The sequence below is a fragment of the Entelurus aequoreus genome, linkage group LG02, assembly GCF_033978785.1.
Source record: "Entelurus aequoreus isolate RoL-2023_Sb linkage group LG02, RoL_Eaeq_v1.1, whole genome shotgun sequence".
In the NCBI taxonomy this organism is placed as follows: domain Eukaryota; kingdom Metazoa; phylum Chordata; class Actinopteri; order Syngnathiformes; family Syngnathidae; genus Entelurus; species Entelurus aequoreus.
Genome location: NC_084732.1, coordinates 38,435,606 through 38,459,019, shown reverse-complemented (window position 1 = coordinate 38,459,019; position 23,414 = coordinate 38,435,606). Strand labels below are relative to the sequence as shown.

General features: G+C 40.4%; 1 protein-coding gene across 1 annotated transcript in view; it reads right to left on the bottom strand.

Annotated features, from left to right (window-relative positions):
* LOC133633672 (CUB and sushi domain-containing protein 1-like) overlaps positions 1-23,414 on the bottom strand; it is a 1,183,208-nt gene that overhangs the window by 31,863 nt on the left and 1,127,931 nt on the right. Inside the window, exon 62 of the mRNA XM_062026293.1 lies at positions 22,967-23,152. Coding sequence (XP_061882277.1) covers positions 22,967-23,152 — 186 coding nt within the window. The remainder of the gene's footprint in view (positions 1-22,966; positions 23,153-23,414) is intronic.

The following is a 23,414-nucleotide window of genomic DNA, read 5'->3' as shown; positions in this document are numbered from 1 at the left end:
AAACATGTTCCAAATAAATTCTAACCAACCAACCAGCCAACAATATTATTAGATTACCTCATACAACCACAGTAGTTGTTTGTATACAAGTACATTATATTTTATTGTTTTACATCCAATATTTTCTTTAATCAAAAAGTATGTTTTTGTTTTTAAAAAGCAGTTTACATGGTACAATGGTGCTGTTTTAGGGAGGGCCAAGCACCTCACATGTTGGTACACATCTTTAGGGTATGAGGAAGCACTTGTCTGTAAAATTACACGTTTTACCATCAAGCAAACTAGCCATGAGTCATAGTCCGTTTGTTTAACCATATAAAGCTTCCAGGATACTTGTTTGTTTGGTTGTTAATTTCAATTTATTTCAATGGGCAGCCTTGATTTGAGATATAAGTATTTTTAATTAAGAGTGCCATTACAGAACCAATTATGCTCAAAGATTAAAGTTTTACTACATTTTCATCATATGTTTTATCATTATTATTGTCACTATCATATTTTATTGTGTGAGGGAAGTGTGTTTTGTCACTATTTTATCATAACATTCCATATTTTGTCAGAAACACACTTTTATTCTAGAGATTCTTATTGTTCTGCACTGCAGAACAGTATACAGTAGACACTGTATACAGTATGTTATACCTTTCCAAGAGAAATTTAAAATGACTAATGATGTATTACCATGACATTGACACACATGAAGTTCACCAGTTGTATTAGTAATTTGCCGCTTGGTGCGTTCATACTAGCTTATGCATTACAAGTCATAACACGTTCATTGACAGTGGAGCGTGTTCACACATGAATGTGCTTGTCCCTAACTCCCAAAGATAATAGCTGATAACCATCTGCAGGATCTCCAACATCTAATAAAGTCCCAGTAATTCTCATCTAACCAGGAGACAGATGGTTTCACACTTGATTCATTCACACACTCACACAAGCACAGACATATACAACAGTAAGCTTTGGTGAACATTTGAAAAAAAAGACACAACCCATGTATAGGCTTTTCAAAAAAAAATGTTTCTGACAATTACACCACTCGGTGAAACTGATTGACTAGAAATTTCACAAAACACCGACTGTAACTTTAGGGTGTATTACTGGGATGTTACTGACGTCACGTCCGGCTCACGTTCCGCCCTTTTAATATGCGTGGTGGTCAAGCTAGCTCTGTTCTCAATGGGCACTGGGCGCCATTTAGCCTTTCTCGAAGAAAAAATACCCTACGCTTATGTTGTTTTTGGTGCTTAGAAACGTTCAAATCGTGGAAAGGATAAATGTTTCTTCAGAGTTTCTCAAAAGGTAATTAATTAGGGAGGAAGGGTGCAAGATTTTACAAAACGATGACGAGAAAAGCGGCACACACTCCAGTCCAATGGGGCAGAGACGAAGAATGTATGTGTTTGCAGTGATCACTTTTTTAAAGGTTTGTTTGATATACTTTTAACGTTTATTATTTCCCATTTGGGTATTATCTTGATATTATTTGTATTAAACAGATGTTTGCTACGAGTATTTCGAAAAGCACCAACCGGGCGAGTCTAAATAAAAGAAAGCAAATGTGAGCAAAAGCTAAAAGAGTTATTAAGCTTTTACCAAAGGCAACAATCATAAATGAAGCTTTCGGTACATACACAGTAGGAAGAGAATTCATATGGCCCCATTTGTGGAGGTTTACCTGACACATGACGGCTAAAATGTGTTTTGTGGCAATTCGAACTTTGACCACAGCGTCAGTGATGATACCAATTTCCTTGACCAAGCCACACACAAATAAATTGTAGACCTTCATGCTTTTCCAAGTTTACATCTGTTTTGTCTTGTAGAATGGCGTCTGCAGCACAATAGTTCGATAAGTCTGGGAACGCAACCGACATATAATCCTTGATATCACTCGGCAAATCTTTTTTTGATAAAGTATATGGATCTATTCCATTGCGTAGCTGGATTTTTTGCTCGTATCTGCAATATTTAAGCCTCTTTTGTACTCAGAGAGTTAGCGCGCTGCTTGCTGTACAACAGCCATCTTGGCTTGGTCGACCACCACTGCTTTTCACTTCCGGGAAGAAGTCACGTGTCGGAATACCAGCTATAGCCGAACCATTTCACATGTTGGTACACATCTTTAGGGTATGAAGAAGCACTTGTCTGTAAAATTACACATTTTGCCATCAAGCAAACTAGCCATGAGTTGCATTCCGTTTGTTTAACCATATACAACTTCCAGGATAATTGTTTTTTAATAAATACTCTGAATTTCTCAAAAGTGCACATACATAGGTTTTAAAATATTAACTATTCTCCATTAACCGTCCTGTTATGTGTCTATGTCTTCATGTATACAAATCGATAAAAAAATAGTTTAAAATATTTTTTTAGTATGAAACTTCTTCTGCTTTTCTTAATTAGTGTAATCAATGTATAATATGAAAATGGTTCCTCTTACATAGTTGCAACTACCCCCTGCATTTTTAATATCACATTGTTACTGTCCGGGTCAATGTGACCCAGGAGTCAAACTGGTGGTAAAAGGATGTCAGAAAATGTCAGACTATTTCTTTCTTTGCAACTGTCAGACATATTTTACCCCAATCACACACACACACACACACACACACACACACCACACACACACACACACACACACACACACACACACACACACACACACACACACACACACACACACACACACACACACACACACACACACACACACACACACACACAGACAGGTGCAGGTGTTATGATTTTTGTCGAGAACCATTTATGTTCTTGCGGGGAAACATTCAGTAAACATTCAACAGGGTAAGGGCAAAACATATACAGGACTGTCTCAGAAAATTAGAATATTGTGATAAAGTCCTTTATTTTCTGTAATGCAACTAAAAACATGGAAATGTCATACATTCTGGATTCATTACACATCAACTGAAATATTGCAAGCCTTTTATTATTTTAATATTGCTGATTATGGCATACAGCTTAAGAAAACTCAAAAATCCCATCTCAAAAAATTTGAATATTTCCTCAGACCAAATAAAAAATAAAGATTTATGACAGCAAAACAAAATCAAACATTTGAAAATGTCAATTAATGCACTCAGTACTTGGTTGGGAATCCTTTTGCACGGATTACTGCATCAATGTGGCGTGGCATGGAGGCAATCAGCCTGTGGCATTGCTGAGGTGTTATGGATGCCCAGGATGCTTCAATAGCGGCCTTTAGCTCATTTGCATTATTGGGTCTGGTGTCTTTCAGCTTCTTCTTCACAATACCCCACAAATTCTCTATGGGGTTCAGGTCAGGAGAGTTGCCAGGCCAATCGAGGACAGTAATGCCATGGTCAGTCCACCAGTTACTGGTGGTTTTGGCACTGCTGGATCATGCTGGAAAATGAAATCATCATCTCCATAGAGCTTTTCAACAGATGGAAGCATGAAGTGCTCTAAAATCTCTTGGTACACAGCTGCATTGACTCTGGACTTGATGAAACACGGTGGACCAACACCAGCAGCTGACATGGCTCCCCAAACCTTTGCTGACTGTGGGAACTTCACACTGGATTTCAAGCAACTTGGATTTTGCTCCTATCCAGCTTTCCTCCAGACTCTAGCGCCTTGACTTCCAAATGAAATACAAAACTTGCTTTCGTTTAAAAAAAAAGGACTCTGGACCACTCTGCAACTGTCCAGTGCTTCTTTTCCATAGCTCAAGTCAGACGCTTTTTCCGTTGTCTTGAGTTCAGGGGTGGCTTGACCATGGGAATACGGCTACATGCTATTAAAAAGCTCTATGGAGATGATGATTTCATTTTCCAGCATGATCCAGCAGTGCCAAAACCACCAGTAACTGGTGTACTGACCATGGCATTACTGTCCTCGATTGGCCTGCCAACTCCCCTGACCTGAACCCCATAGAGAATTTGTGGGGTATTGTCAAGAAGAAACTGAAAGACACCAGACCCAATAATGCAAATGAGCTAAAGGCCGCTATTGAAGCATCCTGGGCATCCATAACACCTCAGCAATGCCACAGGCTGATTGCCTCCATCCCACGCAGCATTGGTGCAGTAATCCGTGCAAAATGATTCCCAACCAAGTACTGACTGCATTAATTGACATTTTCAAATGTTTGATTTTGTTTTGCTGTTATAAATCTTTATTTTTTACTTGGTCTGAGGAAATATTCTAATTTTTTGATTACATTAATAAAAGGCTTGCAATATTTCAGTTGATGTGTAATAATTCCAGAATGTATAACATTTTCATGTTTTTAGTTGCATTACAGAAAATAAAGGACTTTATCACAATATTCTAATTTTCTGAGACAGTCCTGTACAATATTCTCTGCATGGGAGTCCTACCAACATTAGGACTCTGTCAGGAAGACCTTTACAAAATGAGCAGCAAGAGCAAAAGGATGTCAGTCCAGGATACTCTGGAAGTCATCATTGATCATGACAGTGAAATAGAGGATTGTGTGTCTGAAGATGAAGACAATCTTAAATTCTTAAATTCTGATTCTAATTTTGAACCAGATGAGGGAATTGCTATTTCTATTCCTCCATGCAAGACATTCACGTCAAAAAATGGCAAAACACAGTGATCTTCATCACTAAATACGTGTCAGGCAAAACTGTCTTCAGAAAACCTAATAAAGACAGTGCCAGGGCCCATCCATCCATCCATTTTCCTTTCGGGGTCAGGGGGTATGTGCTGGAGTCTATTTCAGCTGCATTCGGGCGGTAGGCGGGGTACACCATGGACAAGTCGCCACCTCATCTCAGGGCCAACACAGATAGACAGACAACATTCACACTCACATTCACACACTAGGGCCAATTTAGTGTTGCCAATCAACCTATCCCCAGGTGCATGTCTTTGAGGTGGGAGGAAGCCGGAGTACCCGGAGGGAACCCACGCAGTCACAGGGACAACATGCAAACTCCACACAGAAAGACCCCGAGGCCGGGGATCGAACCCAGAACCTTCATATTGTGAGGCACATGCACTAACCCTTGTATCGCCGTGCTGCCCCATTCTAGAAATGAATAATCTTAATGGGAAACATACTTTTCAGAGAAGTGGAAGGAACTGGAATAAAACACAATGTGCATATTTGTGGGTCCTTATTCTGGCTGGGGTCTATAAGTCGAAGGGTGAATCGACAGCCAGTCTGTGGGATGCAAAGACAGGCAAGGCTATATTTCGAGCCACAATGTCTCTGAAAACTTTTCGCATTTTCTCCAGAGTAATTAGGACGGACAGTGTGGGACAAGTGGGTAGAGGAACTTCCACTAACCTCACAGTGGATGAAAGACTGGTGGCATTACAAGGTCCCCGCCCATTTAGGCAATACATGCCTTCCAACCCATCTAAATATGGGGTTACACTAAATATTGATAGACTAGTTAGCAATGGAGTTAGTAATAAAATATTAACAATGCTTGTTAGGATTTTTTTGGTTTCGGACATCATTTGGGTAACTAAACATGCAGCGGGTCAAATTGACCTGGGAACACCATTGCTGTTCCTGCCAAATGAACATAACAAGAGGGTTAATGTCTAGAGTCTCATCTTGCTTGAGGACATCTGCCATTCTTTGACTTCTTTTGTCCTTCTTATGTCTTTTGGGCATATCTTTCTCGATACAATTCACCCAGCCGACATTTTATAGGCTTTTAATCCCTTTCTTCCTGTGTGTTTACAGGTTTGGGGGCAGGTATTGATTTGTCTTTCTTTTGTTGTTAATGTAATTTGCTTGCTCTCTTTGCAGCCTGACTGATGGTAGTGTACGTCACCTTCACTCTTTTTGCTGTTTCATTCAAGCTCTTGACTCTTTTGTTTTCTGGCTACACTTTTATTTCTTTGATTGCGCCATCACTTTCCTGTGTCTTATTAGGGTCTTTGCTCCGTTCACCAAGGACATTCTGGGTTTATTATTACCTATGCCAAGAAGTTATAGTATGTTTTCACTGGAGTTTGTCTGCCAGTTAGTTAGTTAATAGAACGGGTGGGACTCTATGGACACCTCACAAATCAGTAATAATTCAGTGGTGTTGATTAAAAATAGTCAATGGTCTGTACTTATATAACACTTTACTATACTTGCATGATACCCAAAAAGTTTTACATTAAATGCAGTGTAGGTAATAATGGTGTTAGAGTATAATGGCGTTGATATTTTACATAACGAGTAATCTAATTCATTCATTACTGTTCTAATTTTGGCAATGTTGCTGTTACTGAGAATGTAAAGAGGCTTGTAACTACATTTTGGTTGAATACATGAATGGAATGAATAAATGGCTGAATAAAGCGCAAGGTGCCACACATCAGCTGCCTGGAGAGAGCGGGGTGGGGATGATGACACTGTTGTAAATGTGTTGATGATGATTGGCTGGGTGGGTGGCTCATGCCCTACTCAGGCTGTCTCACTGCATGCTCTGACTGACACACAACAAGACCCACGATAAATTCAAAAATAACGTTCTCAAACTGGCAGTTCTGGCACGACTTGTCGCTCATTGAAATTAAAGGCAATAATGTTTATGTAACATGCACGCTATGTCCAGAGAAAAAAGCATTTGTCCACATCTGCCTCAAGCAACTCGAGTCTTATGAAGCACCTCACATCAACACATGCCAACATGACCCAATCCCAAACCCAAATGCAGGCAAAATCTGATTCATCACATTTTGGAATTTGGATTAATCATGATTACTCACAGGTTAAAGTTAAAGTACCAATGATTGTCACACACACACTAGGTGTGGCAAAATTATTCTCTGCATTTGACCCATCACCCTTGATTACCCCCTGGGAGGTGATTACTTGCTTGCATTTGTTAAGTTAGCGTAAGAAATAAATGGATATATATTTGTACATAAATGCAATTTTATTGTCAAAATGTCATCTAGGAACATTTTTACATGTTTTACTTGAATGCATGTCATTTATTTGCCCAAAACATTTGCAAACAGTTTTACCTACATTTCTTTCAGGCTGTATTGGAATACAGGTGCAGAGAATTGCACTACTTAAAGGCTAATTGTTTCTTTGTGTCTTTTTACCTAAGTTTACATTTATGGTACCATATTGGGTTTTGTAGTTTCAATATATAATGGTGTTGTATTTTTTAATACATTTTTATTTATATGCATATAATATGGCACACCGCAATTTTATTAAGTTTAGATAAATGCCAACTGTTCTAAAATACTGTATATAGTGTTTTTATTTTTCCATCTGTTAACATTAACATTTTTGATGTAAAAGATTGTATTAAATGTAATAGCGTATACAATAACAAAAGTTAAAAAAATTACGTCACAGTTACTTTCTGAGTAACTAATTACTCATACAATAAGGTAACCCAGTTACTAACTCAATTACTTTTTGGGAGAAGTATTTCGTAACTGTAGCTAATTACATTTAAAGGTATGATGACTAACACTAATTATATGTCACATTCCCCCATTAACACACACATTCACACACTGATGGCGAAAGCTGCCATGCAAGGCCCGAACAATGAGCCTAACAATGACCCATCAGGAGCAAGGTGGGTGAAGTGTCTTGCCCAAGGACACAACAGAATGACTAGGATGGCAGAGCTGTATTCAACCCAGGAACCTTCAACTTGCTGGCACGGCCGCTCTAACATCTGAGCCACACGCCCCATTATAAATCGATTATTTATGCATACTTCATTATCAGATTGTGTATTAGTATTTTTTTTTTTTTTTATAAATGTATTACTATATATAACTATTGATAATATGCATTTATAAGGTTCTCTCTTTTGGCTGTTATACAGTATGCAGTGATGTATGGCGTCATTTCCAGTTTCCGGATCATATCGCACACTACATAGATATACTATATATACAGCAAACTAGATTTGTATAAGTGATGTTACGGTCACAGTTAGCGTGAGCACAGGATGCAGAGAAGGTAGGCAATGTGCAAGTAGAAGATCCTCCTACTAAGTATTTTTGGTATTAAATGACAAAGCACGAGAGGGGCTACAGCAGTAGATAACTTGGTGAGCAAAATGTGACAATCCAAAGCAAGGATAGAGGCAAGAACATTTAAGGTACAGAATAAAAACTGGAACATAAACCAGCGTCGCAAGGAAGGCGGCAATGACAGGTAAACAGGTGAGTCTCCTAATTGCCAACCAGGACAGTTCAGGAGAACAGTGCTCAGAAGCAGTGGTAAAGTCACAGCAAGACGGACCAAATACAGAAGGAGGAACAGCGTAGGGAATAAATAACACAAAATATTGTAAAAACCCAGACTGTCATGATGCATCATTACAGGACCTTTTTTGCGGCAGCTGAAAAGCAAAGTACTGACTTTCTATCTGTGTGCTTCTAATTGTTTTACAGTTTTTTTATTCCTTCCCGAACATATTTTGTAGTCTTATCAAACTTACAAAGCACCCACTCTCTGTCGCACCGTCTCTCCCTCAGCCAGCGAGCTGCTATATTAACGAAGCTAAGCTAGTCGCGGTCCAAAGCAACTACGCTCCGAAGGCGTCTGCTCCCCCACGCTTCTGCTACTTTTGGCTTAGAACTCCGAAGACAGCATGAACTCGACTCGGTGAAAGAAAATCATGAGTATGGCTTGTGCACCGTTCTCATGGATAGGTTAGCCCTACTAGAGGACTGTGTCCGCCAGTTAGAGCAGAGTCATTTTGTAACTTTAGACGGCAAGCTAACCTTAGCTTTAGCGAGCTGACCAGCCCAGCTTGTAGCAGCCTAAAGCGGCCTACAAGCCACGGTGAACCGGTTGAGACGCATAATAGATTTAGCACTTTAGCTAGTCCTACACCCTACACCCCAGTCCACCGGACACCATACCTTAGTCATAGGGGACTCCATCACCTGAAACATACAGCCTAGTAAACCAGCCATAATCAAGTACATTCCCGGGGCCAGAGCACTTGACAATGAAGCTAGTCTTAGGGAGCTGACTCGCAATAGGCCTAGTAAACACGTACGACAGGCTAATCGCACCACTAGCTACGCGAACATAGTTGTACACGTCAGCTCAATGACACTAGGATGAGACAGTCAAATATTACAAAACGGAACATAGCTTGGACTTGTAATTTCACTAGAAAGATGTCTCGGCATCGAGTACATGTCTTTGGCCCCCTGCCTACAAGAAGAAATGATGAGAGGTATAGCAGATTAGTCTTGCTTAACAAGTGGTTGGCTAGTTTTTGTACAGAAGAAGGACTAACGTTTATTGATAATTGGCCCTCTTTCAAACCGTGCTTACTGAGGAGGGACGGCCTTCACTCTAACCGGGAAGGGGCCATCACTCTTTCCAGAAATATAGACCACTATTTGAGTCAAGCTTGACTAACTAGACTAGAGCAAGCTCAAACACAGACATTTACAGTGTCTGTTAGCTCGGGTAAGGTGTCAGTTAAGCTAGAACTAACCAGTGCCAGGCTGGACAATTCCTGCACACGTAGCATTTCTCGTAGAATAATTCACAACTCACATATGTCTTTTCTGTAGTGACTATGCCAGAGGTGAACATGCATTTTACTGAGGTGGCAAATTATGACGCGTTAAATCTATCGCAACCCCAAGCAAATAATCTCAAGATCCCCATATTATCAATTCCTAGATGTGATCGAAATTATTACACTACAAAAAAAAAATTACATCATTAATATCAGTACTACGGATACCATTAACAAACACGCCTCAAAATAGCCCACTACCTATGACATGGGCTTTTTAAACATCAAAACATTGTCTCCCAAAATGTTATTAGTTAATGAGTTTTTCCCGCTTAACGAGGCATCTCCTCCGAACTATACGAGTGCACATATTGCCCATCTCCTTAAAAGGGGTGGAGGGGCCACACTAATATCCTAAGAAAACTTTAAGTTGAGCCCAAACCTAAGTAATGAATATACTGTAAATCATTTTAAGTTGCTTATTATGAGGTATGTCGCACCGCTACCTCTCTTTATCGCCCGCCTGGGCATGATTCTGAGTTTATCAGTGAATTTTCTGAATTTTTCGCTGATCTAGTGACGCACACAGATAATATAATTATAATGGTGGATTTTAATATCTATATGAATACCCCGTCAGACCCTCTGTGCTTAGCACTGCATACTATAATTAATAGCTGTGGTCTTACATGAATAATAAATGAACCCACGCATCGCACCAGTAATACAATAGACATAGTCCTTGTCCGGGGTGTCACCACCTCCAAAGTTATGGTACTCTTGTACACTAAAGTAATGTCCGATCATTACCTCATAAAATTTGAATTTCTGACTCATTGTCAACAAGTAACTAATAACCAATGCTTTAACAGCCACAACATTAAAGCTGTCACAAATACGACTCTTGCTGGCCTACTGCCTTCGGTAATGGCACCATTCCCAAATTATGTGGGCTCTATCGATAACCTCACTAACAACTCCAACGATGCCCTGCACAACACCATTGATAGTATTGCACCGCTAAAGCTAAAAAAGGCCCCTAAAAGGCGTGCCCCCTGGTTTACAGAACAAACTATAGCTCCTAAATTATCACGTAGAAAGCTGGAACGCAAATGGCGTGCAACTTAACTTGAGCTTTTCCATCAAGCATGGAGTGATATTTTAATAACTTATAAACACACCCTCACCTTAGCTAAAACTAATTACTACTCCAATCTCATCCGCTTCAATAAAAACGATTCTAAATATTTGTTTAGTACAGTAGCATCACTAACCCAACAAGGTCTTCCCTCAGAAGCTCCACCCACTCGGCTGAGGACTTTATGAAATTATTTATGAAGAAAATTGAACTCATTAGAAAGGAGATTAATATACAATAGATCAGGGGTCGGCAACCCGCGGCTCCGGAGCCGCATGCGGCTCCTTGAACACTCTGATGCGGCTCAGCTACATGCATGCCGACCCCCTCGATTTTCCCAGGAGACTTATGGATGTCAGTGTCTCTCATAGACTACTCCCAGGGAGAAATAATCCTATTAACACTCTAATTACTATATAAAGGGCGTGCCCTAATTGCACTGCAGTAATTGTCCTCTATAGCATTTACTTACAGCATGCCAGGGCCAGCCACATGTTGTATGTTGTTATTACTTGCTCACACAGGAGACAGCAAAGCATAGTTACTCATCAGCCACACAGCTTACACTGACGGTAGCCGTATCAAACAACTTCAACATTGTTACGTTACAAATATGCGCCACACTGTGAACCCACACCAAAAAAGAATGAAAAACACATTTCTGGAGAACATCCCACTGTAACACAACATAAACACAACACAACCATTACCCAGAATCCCATGCAGTCCTAACTCTTCCGGTCTACATTATACACCCCGCTACCACCAAATCCCCCCACACATCAACCCCCCCCCCCCCCCCCCTCTTCGTGGTTGGTTGAGCGGAAGAGTTAGGGCTGCATGGGATTCTGGGTATTGGTACCGTCAGTGTAAGATGTGTGGCTGCTGAGTTAGTAGCCTTGCTGTCTCTTACGTGAGCAAGCTAAAGCTGCATTCCACTCGTGGCCGAGCAGGTACACTGATTGGGCAGACTGTAGAGGGCGCCAAATGCAGTGTCATCACGCTCTGATATTCGGGAGTCTCCCGGGAAAAATGAGAGGTTGGCAAGTGTGACGCAAGCGACATTCATCCAAAACTCGCGGGCTGCACTAACATCCAATTCCCACATTATAGTGCGTGTGTCTGAGACCCCTGGTTAACATAGCACAAAGCATGTAAGCTTGCTATGCGGTGTTTTTCATTTTAAATTTTAAAAACATTTTTGTGGCTCCCATTACTTTCTTTAATGTGTGAAACTTGCCAAAATGGCTCTTTGAGTGGTAAAGGTTGCCGACCCCTGCAATAGATAATACGTCCTAGCTCCAACTTGGTTCTAATAACGCAGATATGAATGTATGTACGACGGATATTGCCCTCCAAAATAATCTCTCTCCTTTGGAAGAAAAAACATTAGAGGAACTCCTGCGGCGTGTAAAAGTGACAAAACAAACAAAATTTTTACTTGACCCAATCCTGGGAAACGTATCAAAGAGCTGTTTGTAATATTAGGACCATCAGTGCTAAATATTATTAACTCATCATTTTCCTCTGGTACTGTTCCCCTAGCATTCAAAAAAGTGGTTATTCATCGTCTGCTCGAAAGATCTAACCTTGATCCTGACCTGCATGGTAAACTACCGACTGGTGTCCCACCTTCCCTTTATCTCAAAAAATTGTTCACAGCAGCTAAATGAACACTTAGCGTCTAACAATCTCAGTCTGGTTTCAAGGCAAATCACTCTACGGAGACAGCCCTCACAAAAATTACTAATGATCTATTGCTAATTGTGGATGCTGATGCCTGATTGTAGCTGAGATCGGCTCCAGCGCCCCTTGCGACCCCGAAGGGAATAAGCGGTAGAAAATGGATGGATGGATGCTGATGCATCATCTATGTTGCTGGTACTTGATCTGAGCTTTGCTTTCCATACCGTCGATCATAAAATTCTATTAGAAAGTATCAAAACAGGTATTGTTATTTCAAACTTAGCCTGTTCTTAGTTTAACTCTTATCTTACAAAAAGAATGCAGTGAGTCTCTCATAACAATGTGACCTCGGAGTATGTTAAGGTAACGTACCGAGTTCAACAGAGTTCGGTTATTCATCTACATCAGGGTTCCCCAAACTACGGCCCGCGGGCCCGGATCCGGCCCCCCAGCATCCAAAATCCGGCCCACGGGAAGTCCCAAGTTAAAAAAAATGGTTTTAATTTAATTTTAAATTATTATTTTTTTTTTTTTTCTTAATCCATTTTCTACCGTTTGTTAGTCTCGGTGTCTCCTAGCCGCTCAGGCAAATCATATTGTCTAAAAATAAATTTAGCCCCATCAATAATGTGACAATGTTAAATGTTGATGAACATCAATGTTAATTGATGTTAAATGACAAAACGGATTAACTCGCTGGAATATAAAGACAATGTATATATATATATATATATATATATATATATATATATATATATATATATATATATATATATATATATATATATATATATATATATATATATATATATACAATGTATATATATATATATATATATCCATCCATCCATCCATCTTCTTCCGCTTATCCGAGGTCGGGTCGCGGGGTCAGCAGCCTAAGCAGGGAAGCCCAGACTTTCCTCTCCCCAGCCACTTCGTCCAGCTCCTCCCGGGGGATCCCGAGGCGTTCCCAGACCAGCCGGGAGACATAGTCTACCCAACGTGTCTTGGGTCTTCCCCGTGGCCTCCTACCGGTTGGACGTGCCCTAAACACCTCCCGAGGGAGGCGTTCGGGTGGCATCCTGACGAGATGCCCGAACCACCTCATCTGGCTCCTCTCGATGTGGAGGAGCAGTGGCTTTACTTTGAGCTCCCCCCGGATAGCAGAGCTTCTCACCCTATCTCTAAGGGAGAGCCCCGCCACCCGGCGGAGAAAACTCATTTCGGCCGCCTGTACCCGTGATCTTGTCCTTTCGGTCATGACCCAAAGCTCATGACCATAGGTGAGGATGGGAACGTAGATCGACCGGTAAATTGAGAGCTTTGCCTTCCGGCTCAGCTCCTTCTTCACCACAACGGACCGATACAGCGTCCGCATTACTGAAGACGCTGCACCGATCCGCCTGTCGATCTCACGATCCACTTTTCCCTCACTCGTGAACAAGACTCCTAGGTACTTGAACTCCTCCACTTGGGGCAGGGTCTCCTCCCCAACCCGGAGATGGCACTCCACCCTTTTCCGGGCAAGAACCATGGACTCGGACTCGGAGGTGCTGATTCTCATCCCAGTCGCTTCACACTCGGCTGCGAACCGATCCAGTGAGAGCTGAAGAACCTGGCCAGATGAAGCCTTCAGGACCACATCATCTGCAAAAAGCAGAGACCTAATCCTGCAGCCACCAAACCAGATCCCCTCAACGCCTTGACTGCGCCTAGAAATTCTGTCCATAAAAGTTATGAACAGAATCGGTGACAAAGGGCAGCCTTGGCGGAGTCCAACCCTCACTGGAAACGTGTCCGACTTACTCCCGGCAATGCGGACCAAACTCTGACACTGATCGTACAGGGAGCGGACAGCCACAATCAGACAGTCCGATACCCCATACTCTCTGAGCACTCCCCACAGGACCTCCCGAGGGACACGGTCGAATGCCTTCTCCAAGTCCACAAAGCACATGTAGACTGGTTGGGCAAACTCCCATGCACCCTCAAAGACCCTGCCGAGAGTATAGAGCTGGTCCACAGTTCCACGACCAGGACGAAAACCACACTGTTCCTCCTGAATCCGAGGTTCGACTATCCGGCGTAGCCTCCTCTCCAGACCTTACCGGGAAGGCTGAGGAGTGTGATCCCACGATAGTTGGAACACACCCTCCGGTTCCCCTTCTTAAAGAGAGGAACCACCACCCCGGTCTGCCAATCCAGAGGTACCGCCCCCGATGTCCACGCGATGCTGCAGAGTCTTGTCAACCAAGACAGCCCCACAGCATCCAGAGCCTTAAGGAACTCCGGGCGGATCTCATCCACCCCTGAGGCTTTGCCACCGAGGAGCTTTTTAACTACCTCAGCAACCTCAGCCCCAGAAATAGGAGAGCCCACCACAGATTCCCCAGGCACTGCTTCCTCATAGGAAGACGTGTCGGTGGGATTGAGGAGGTCTTCGAAGTATTCCCTCCACCGATCCACAACATCCGCAGTCGAGGTCAGCAGAACACCATCCGCCATACACGGTGTTGACAGTGCACTGCTTCCCCTTCCTGAGGCGGCGGATGGTGGTCCAGAATCGCTTCGAAGCCGTCCGGAAGTCGTTTTCCATGGCCTCGCCGAACTCCTCCCATGTCCGAGTTTTTGCCTCCGCGACCGCTGAAGCCGCACACCGCTTGGCCTGTCGGTACCTGTCTGCTGCCTCCGGAGTCCCATGAGCCAAAAGAACCCGATAGGACTCCTTCTTCAGCTTGACGGCATCCCTTACCGCCGGTGTCCACCAACGGGTTCTAGAATTACCGCCACGACATGCACCAACTACCTTGCGGCCACAGCTCCAATCAGCCGCCTCGACAATAGAGGTGCGGAACATGGTCCACTCGGACTCAATGTCCAGCACCTCCCCCGTGACATGTTCAAAGTCCTTCCGGAGGTGGGAATTGAAACTCTCTCTGACAGGAGACTCTGCCAGACAATCCCAGCAGACCCTCACAATGCGTTTGGGCCTGCCAGGTCTGTCCGGCATCCTCCCCCACCATCGCAGCCAACTCACCACCAGGTGGTGATCGGTAGAAAGCTCTGCCCCTCTCTTCACCCGAGTGTCCAAAACATGAGGCCGCAAATCCGATGACACAACTACAAAGTCGATCATGGAACTGCGGCCTAGGGTGTCCTGGTGCCAAGTGCACATATGGACACCCTTATGCTTGAACATGGTGTTCGTTATGGACAATCTGTGACGAGCACGAAAGTCCAATAACAAAACACCACTCGGGTTCAGATCCGGGCGGCCATTCTTCCCAATCACACCTCTCCAGGTTTCACTGTCGCTGCCAACATGAGCGTTGAAGTCACCCAGTAGGACAAGGGAATCACCCGGGGGAGCACTTTCCAGTACATAGTATATATATATATATATATATATATATATATATATATATATATATATATATATATATATATATATATATACATACAGCCCGGCCCCGGGCCAAATTTTTTTAACCCAATGCGGACACCGAGTCAAAAAGTTTGGGGACCCCTGATCTACATGCTGCCGCTAGGTGTCATCATATGCAAATACGGTGTTAGCTTTCACTGTTAAGATGATGACACCCAACTCTACATGCACTTGATTGTAGTCACCTGGAGGCGTGTCTAAATGAAATTAAACAATGGATGTCCAGCAACTTTTTGCATCTTGACGCTAAGAAAACAAAAATGCTGATTATCGTCCTGCTAGACACTGGTACCGAGAACCAGCCAATCACCTTCCCCCCTCCCACAGGTCTGACAGTTCATTGTTGTATGTGCCTGGAAGGGTTGTCTCTTCACATTAAGGTTACTTTGCGGGAAAGACTCTCACACACATTTGTAATAATTATGTCTCTACAAGACCTTTTGTACTGAGCAACCTTGACAAAGATGCATGTGACCTCTTCATCACTGTAGTACAGCTAAGTCGCAATAAGTTCCATTTCTGGTTCTGTGGTTACCGTCACATTATTTCTCTAGTCCCCTTCACAGAGGGGAAGGGATTCATACGGCCCCATTCCCAGGTGAATCTCTAGGGAGAGGAAGAGGGGGGGTTAGTCATTTTGCAATGCAGTCTGCATAAAAATGATGGAAAGCATCACTCTAAGTAGCATCTGAAGCTGTGGTCAAAGTTGGAATTGCCACAAAACTCATCTTAGGATATTCAACACTCTACTGCCATTTGGCGGCTAAAGTGGATAGTGCACCTCCTAATTTGTCACGTTTTATTTGTCAGTTAAACCGCGACAAACGGGGACATACCCAGTAAATCCTGTTCCTGCAGTACCCTTCTGTAGTCACTCAAAATAGGAAAATACAAGGCATTAACTTTTCTATTTGTGTACAGCTCCACTAATGGACATTGGAGTGTTACTTTCAAAGGCAAAATGTAAGTATTGCTAGAAACATAATTGTATATGGGACTTTCTTGCATTAAATTTATAGTACATGTTCCAAAGAGAAAAAAGCATAAAACACCACCAGAATTAGAGATATTACAAGTCAAAGTGATGAAGCTTAGTGTTACGCTCATGACTTGGTGTAACTAAACATTACCCTATAAGATGAAGGCAATTGCATTTTATTGATATCTGAAATGTATTCAATGTTTATAAATGAATATTTAAATATACTAAATGTAAAAAGGGAATAAATATTAAAAATAAGATAATTATATGAAATCTAGTTTGGTTACGCCATCATGAGCGCAACACAATGTTGTAAAAGTTTCAACTACAATTCTAAATAAGATGTCAAAAGCAAACTGAAATCAAATACACACAGCTTAAAGATTGATCAATACCTATTTAAATTTAGTAATACATAAATATGATGATATATCAAAATATAAAATAAATATACCTGAACAGAACGCTCATGATGGTTACACCAAAAAGTAACGCTATGAATCGCGTTTCTCCAAGTTTTTGGGGCATTATATTGCTATTTCCAAGCATCTCCTTTTTATTATTGTTGATTTTAAATGGTCAAACTAATGCATATTATATATGCATGCCCTAGTAAACAAAAAAAATTTCATATTTATTTTGATTGTTACATTTTGAAGAACATGTGTGCAGGTGGGTGGGAATGTACCCATTACCAGAGCTGTACACATTTGGATGCGTTCATAGTTTAAGTCTTGCGAAATATGCATGATTATATTTTGAGAGTTCAATTTAAGGTTGTTTGAATTTTAAAGTTGAACTATACTTGTTTGCCTGTCAGCATGGTTACACAATAACTGATCTCATGCAATTTTTAATACAAAAAAAGCAATTTAAACTGTAGGGCACTTTAATTAAATTCTATGGAAAAATGACCTAACCCTTGGCATGGGCCTATGCTCTTAGTTATTTCATGTTCTTTACTGCCACGCCCATTCATCCCTTTAATCCCAGCAACCCTTCACTTATACCATACTCAATTTCTCCTCTCCCTCCAAACTCTCACTTGATTGATTTTGCCTGTCGGAACAGGCGTTAAAAATGCCCTTTTGAGATTCTTTATTAATCCCAGAAAGGGGAATTTGTCTCTAAGGTGCACACACACACACACGCCCAGAGGGGTGAGAAGTTGCTGTATCAGGAAAGTTGGGAGTTCGATGCCTGGCTAGAGGACAACTATGCTAATAGGATGAGGAGCAAAATGGCCTGTTCAGTAACAAGGCTGCTCACACAACATCTGTGCACATGTGTGAAGAATTGACAGTTCCAAAACGGGATGAAATAAAGCACAAAGGATTGTTTGAAAAGCTTTTTGCTTCCCTTTATCTTCCTTGTTCTACTTGTTCTTCCACTCTCTCTAATTTTCACTTTTTCGATTTCCTGCCTCTCTCTCATTTTCGATCACCTACAGTATCTCCCGCTTCTCCATTTCCCCATCTCTGTGCATCTTCTCTCGGCCGGCTTTCTCAGCTTTTTCATCTCAGTTCAAAGCCGCAGCAACCGCAGCAGCCAGCTGGAGATGTTGTGTTTGTGGGATGAACTGGCAGGGAGAATTTCAGGAAACATTCCTTTTAATGTTGTTGAGTGCAAACCCGAAATATATGTTGGACAATCTCAGATACTGTTGGCCTAAAATCTGTATAGCAATATATATTGCAGCCTCTTGTGATAACAATATATATAACTAGATAGTATTTGGTACATAAATGATAAGATCCATAAATGTGGATGCATATGCAAAAGTGCAATATATTTATTTGTACAGTAATCTATTTATTTATATCTGCACCTTATTGCTCTTTTATACAATCATGAGCTAATGCAACAAAATGTTGTTCTTATCTGTACTGTAAAGTTCAAATTTGAATGACAATAAAAAGGAAGTCTAAGTCTAAGTCTAAGAGAACCATTTTAAAATGGGCTACAAAGGCTCCAAATTTAGGTGATGACATGTGCAGTAACATTGCGTCTTTTCCAATTATATTATTTTCACAAAACTATTATTAATCTACTTATTACTTTACTAGTTATTTTGTTATAACACAATATTATCTACACTTCTGTTAAAATGCAATAAGCACCTATTTGTTGTTGTTTGCATAAAAAAACATTAGTTTTAGATACTACGTACACAATTTGTATCGTTCTAATACTAGGGGCAGAACAATGTTCATACTGGTACTTGACATTTTCAGGCCCATTATATGATTACATTTTTGATCATAACTCTAATGTGACAAAAACACAAATATGGCAGTGTAACAATATCAATTAATATTATTATACAATGTCCTTATTCCCTTTCATTACATACACAGAGCCTGATTTACTAAGATCTAAATACCTCGCACTAAACAGCCTGTGCAATCTTTAAAATAGCGTGTACTAATAGTGGGCGTGTTGCGTGCGATCTACTAACACTTTGTGTGCAATTATAAAGTGGCTCAGACCATCCTATTTAAATGAGGATTTTGAGTGTACTATACGGGGCATCACCACAGAGAAACTCTCATTTACTGCACATTCATGGTGAAAAAAATTTGAAAACTATTGATGAAGGAAAAATGTTTTTTTTGTGTGGTTTTTTTATGTATATTATGTGAAAAAATAGCGTTTTAAAAATATTAAATGACACCAAAACGCAACAATTTAACTTGTTTTAATCAGCCCCTTGAGTCATCTAACAGCTATACAATTATAAAATGATGTTTCTGAATAGACAGTGTGTCTTTTTTTATTTTTATTTCTGACCGTCCAAATATGTTGACACACAAAAGTGGGACGGAGGATTCTCTGTCCATCATGTGTTTTTGCTGCACAAGCTCTCCGCTCTCACAGCCGTGTGTGGAAATGTGTCATGGGCGCATCCTTTTCAAACATGCTAATTAAAAATCTTGTTTAGGTATGCCATACCAATGGGGTATATAACTATTGGATGATACCCTTGTGGGTGCCATTTGATGGCTACTGCACTGTATGCTGTGTTATGTGGATTTTGATAAAAACTGTTGCATTTTATATACTTCTGCACTTTAAATGATGTTGCTAAAATATTGTAACTTGACCGTCCACTGATTTGTAACTCGCACTTTCTCTATGTATTGCACTTGTATTTTAAATTGCTTTTTTTAATTTAAATTTTGTAATGTATTTTTAATCTTGTGTAATTTTAATTGTAGATGTTAAATGTGCCATACAAGGACTACAGATGGTAATTAGCATGGTGCTAAATCTGGTCCAACCATATTTTTAATGTAACTGCACATTGTCCTTCAAATAAACAAATACAAATACAAAATACAAAATGCAAAACAGTGATGAGAATTGATAAATCAATCAGCATTTTCTCTTCCCAGTAATGTAGTAGGCTTTTTCGATGTTTATGCATATATTTTGCATATTAATGATGACAGAGAAGCAAACTGGATTCTACTTATTCTGCTTACTTAACAGATGCAATTTACTTTGCGCACATTTCGTAGATCATCTTTGCATGTGCTATCAAGTTCGGACGTGTTTTAGTATATGCAAACCTTTAGTAAACCAGGCCCAAAATGTATCATGAAGTCAATAGTGCAAAATAACTAAACAAAAGCAAAACCTACTTTTGCCTCTTATTTCCCAAGTTTGTAAACAAAAACGATTTTGTAATAATAAGAAAATATTGATCTATTTACTGTAGTATCGATAATATACTGATACTATACTTATCGTTACTGTCGATATTTATATCAATAGCTCACCCTTGTTCATGTTCAAGAACTCTAGCTTAGTGGTTAGCTATGTATGCTTTTTTGTATCCTCCTACGGTGTGTTGTAGCATGTTTAGCTACAGTATATCTTATCCTTTAGTCCTCCAGTGACAATGGTACTTGTAAGAAACGTAATTTATTTGCCGCCATGGAGGCCATGATTAGGGATTAAAAAGCGGCTTCAAACTGTGGAGGGACATTAGCCATTAGCTCACTAGTGAGGACACTTCATTGCATTGAGGACGCCTTCATTCCCTTGTCGCTGTCAGATTTGTGGGACAAAGCTAGAAGGTGTCAACATACATTATCGCAATATAACTATCGTATTAAAAGCTCTAACGGGAGCCACATTTATATCATTTATATTGTATATTGTCTAAATCGCGCAGCCCTAATGTCAGGTTTATTTTAGTTTAATGGATTAATTGTTATATAATACCTTTGTGTTTGTTGAGGACAAAAGTAGCTCTGGAATTAAACCAGGAGTTAAAAATTTGTTATTTTCAGTGTCTTGAGGTAATTTTGCCTCGGCCATGATTGGTGAATGTTATTTCAGCCCACAAGGATAACTTTTTACTGCACTTTTACACGATACCATTGCTTATGATTTGATCTGCTTATGGGATTGTTGTCTTTGACACATTTCCCTCTTTCAGTTTCATGTTATATTAGCATAGAAATGAACACGTTGAGGCTTATATATCCATGTTTTTATATAAAACATTTTTATGCAAAAGCTGCTTTTCAGGGCGGAGAAAAATTGCTACACAGAAACATATTTTACAAAACACAAATTACTGTTATCAGCCATTTTTAGCACCACAAATGTAAATGTTATTTTTTTGCAGTCATCACTGTATGCTCGATATGTATCAAGCTCTCCGCTTGTAACACAAAATATCCTGCTTGGTCGCTGTTGCCAGTTAAACTAAAGTGAATGATAGAGTAGATGGATGGGAATTTGAAGGACACTTTTGGCAGTTAATGGATATTTAAATGCATCTCAGTTTGATCTTTATTCATTGTTTAAACATGTAGTGTTGATAGTGATAATCAACAAAGCGGACATGCTCTCCATGCTTTTTATCAGACAGCGTCCATGTAGTGTATTGATACTTGAAAACATGTACAATGACTTTTACTGAGACTGTTTATAATTAATTGTAAAATTAATGAACACATTTTGAATCAGATTAATCCCACTTTTGAATTTGTATTATCAAGATTACCGTAATCACGGGTTATTACTCGCTTGCATAATTTTTATGAAATCAAAATAGACCCCACAATTCTTACACAAATGTAATTTACCAGGAGAATACCACACAGGAACATTAAAAAAATATTTTTGCTTAAGACTCGGGTAACAGTTTTATGTCAAGTTCAGTCAGGAGGTATTTTGGAGTGAAATCTATTTGCACTGACGTAAGCATCGACCTGATCAATCACCATAAAACAACCTGCGCCGCCTTTCGGGTGATGTTTTTTGTGCTAACTCTGTAGTTTTGACAGTCCTAAAAATGCGTAAGTATGCATTATCTGTGTGATCCCTTATTGACAATTACACTTTAGCATACTCACCAATCTTGAGACCTCCGATTCCGGGAGGTGGGGGGTGGGGGTTGGGGTGGGGCGTGGTTGGGGGCGTGGTTAAGAGGGGAGGAGTATTTTTACAGCTAGAATGCACCAACTCGAGTATTTCATATGTATTTCATATATATATATATATATATATATATATATATATATATATATATATATATATATATATATATATATATATGTATGAAATACTTGACTTTCAGTGAATTCTAGCTATATATATATATATATATATATATATATATATATATATATATATATATATATATATATATATATATATATATATATATATATATATATATATATATGTATATATATATATATATATTTTATTATACATATAAATAAAATAAATACTTGAATTTCAGTGTTCCGGAGGCTATCCAGTAGATGGCAGTATTGTCCTGTTTAAGAGTGTCACAACATTGCTGTTTACGGCAGACAAACTGCTTTACGGTAGACGAAAACGTGACTGCTGTTGTTGTGTGTTGTTACCGCGCTGGGAGGACATTAATGAAACTGCCTAACAATAAACCCACATAAGAAACCAAGAACTCGCCCTCGATCATTCTACAGTTATAACGTGATTGGGCAAGCACGCTGTTTATATCGTGGGAAAGCGGACGTGAAAACAGACTGTCGCCGCTGTCCCCACTCAGGTCCGCATGGAGCTGGAGGGGGCGTGGCCTCCAGCTTCGGCTGAATTCCGGGAGTTTATCGGGAGAAAATTTCTTCCGGGAGGTTATCGGGAGAGGCGCTGAATTCCGGGAGACTCCCGGTAAAACCGGGAGGGTTGGCAAGTATGCACTTTAGTGTGTATATTACCTTTACAACTGGGTTTGGTTTGGTTCCACGTTCCATCTGTAGTGCAGCGTAAAACACTGTGTCCAAGTGTAGGCGGCTCCATCAGGAGACCCGGGTTACAATGGTAGGCCACAGTGTGGTTAAAGGTGAAGTCCAGTCCCAAATAGACGCCGTTGGCTATTGGCCCGGGATCTCCACAACTGATCACTACATGGGGTGCAAGAACATAAGGTTATGATCCTCAATCCTTGTTTTAGTGATGAAACAGATGTATTTGGTTTATGGGAGAAGAGGCATTTAAATTGTTGGTTTTAAGCTGAAAATCTACGATACCCTAATTTGAACAATTTTGCTATCCCTATATTTTCCACTTATGTTATTATTTTTTCCTTCCTGACACTCAACCATGTCCTCCTACTCAACATTGTCAAACATTGGTGCAAACAGACACAATCTGAGACTAACTGCA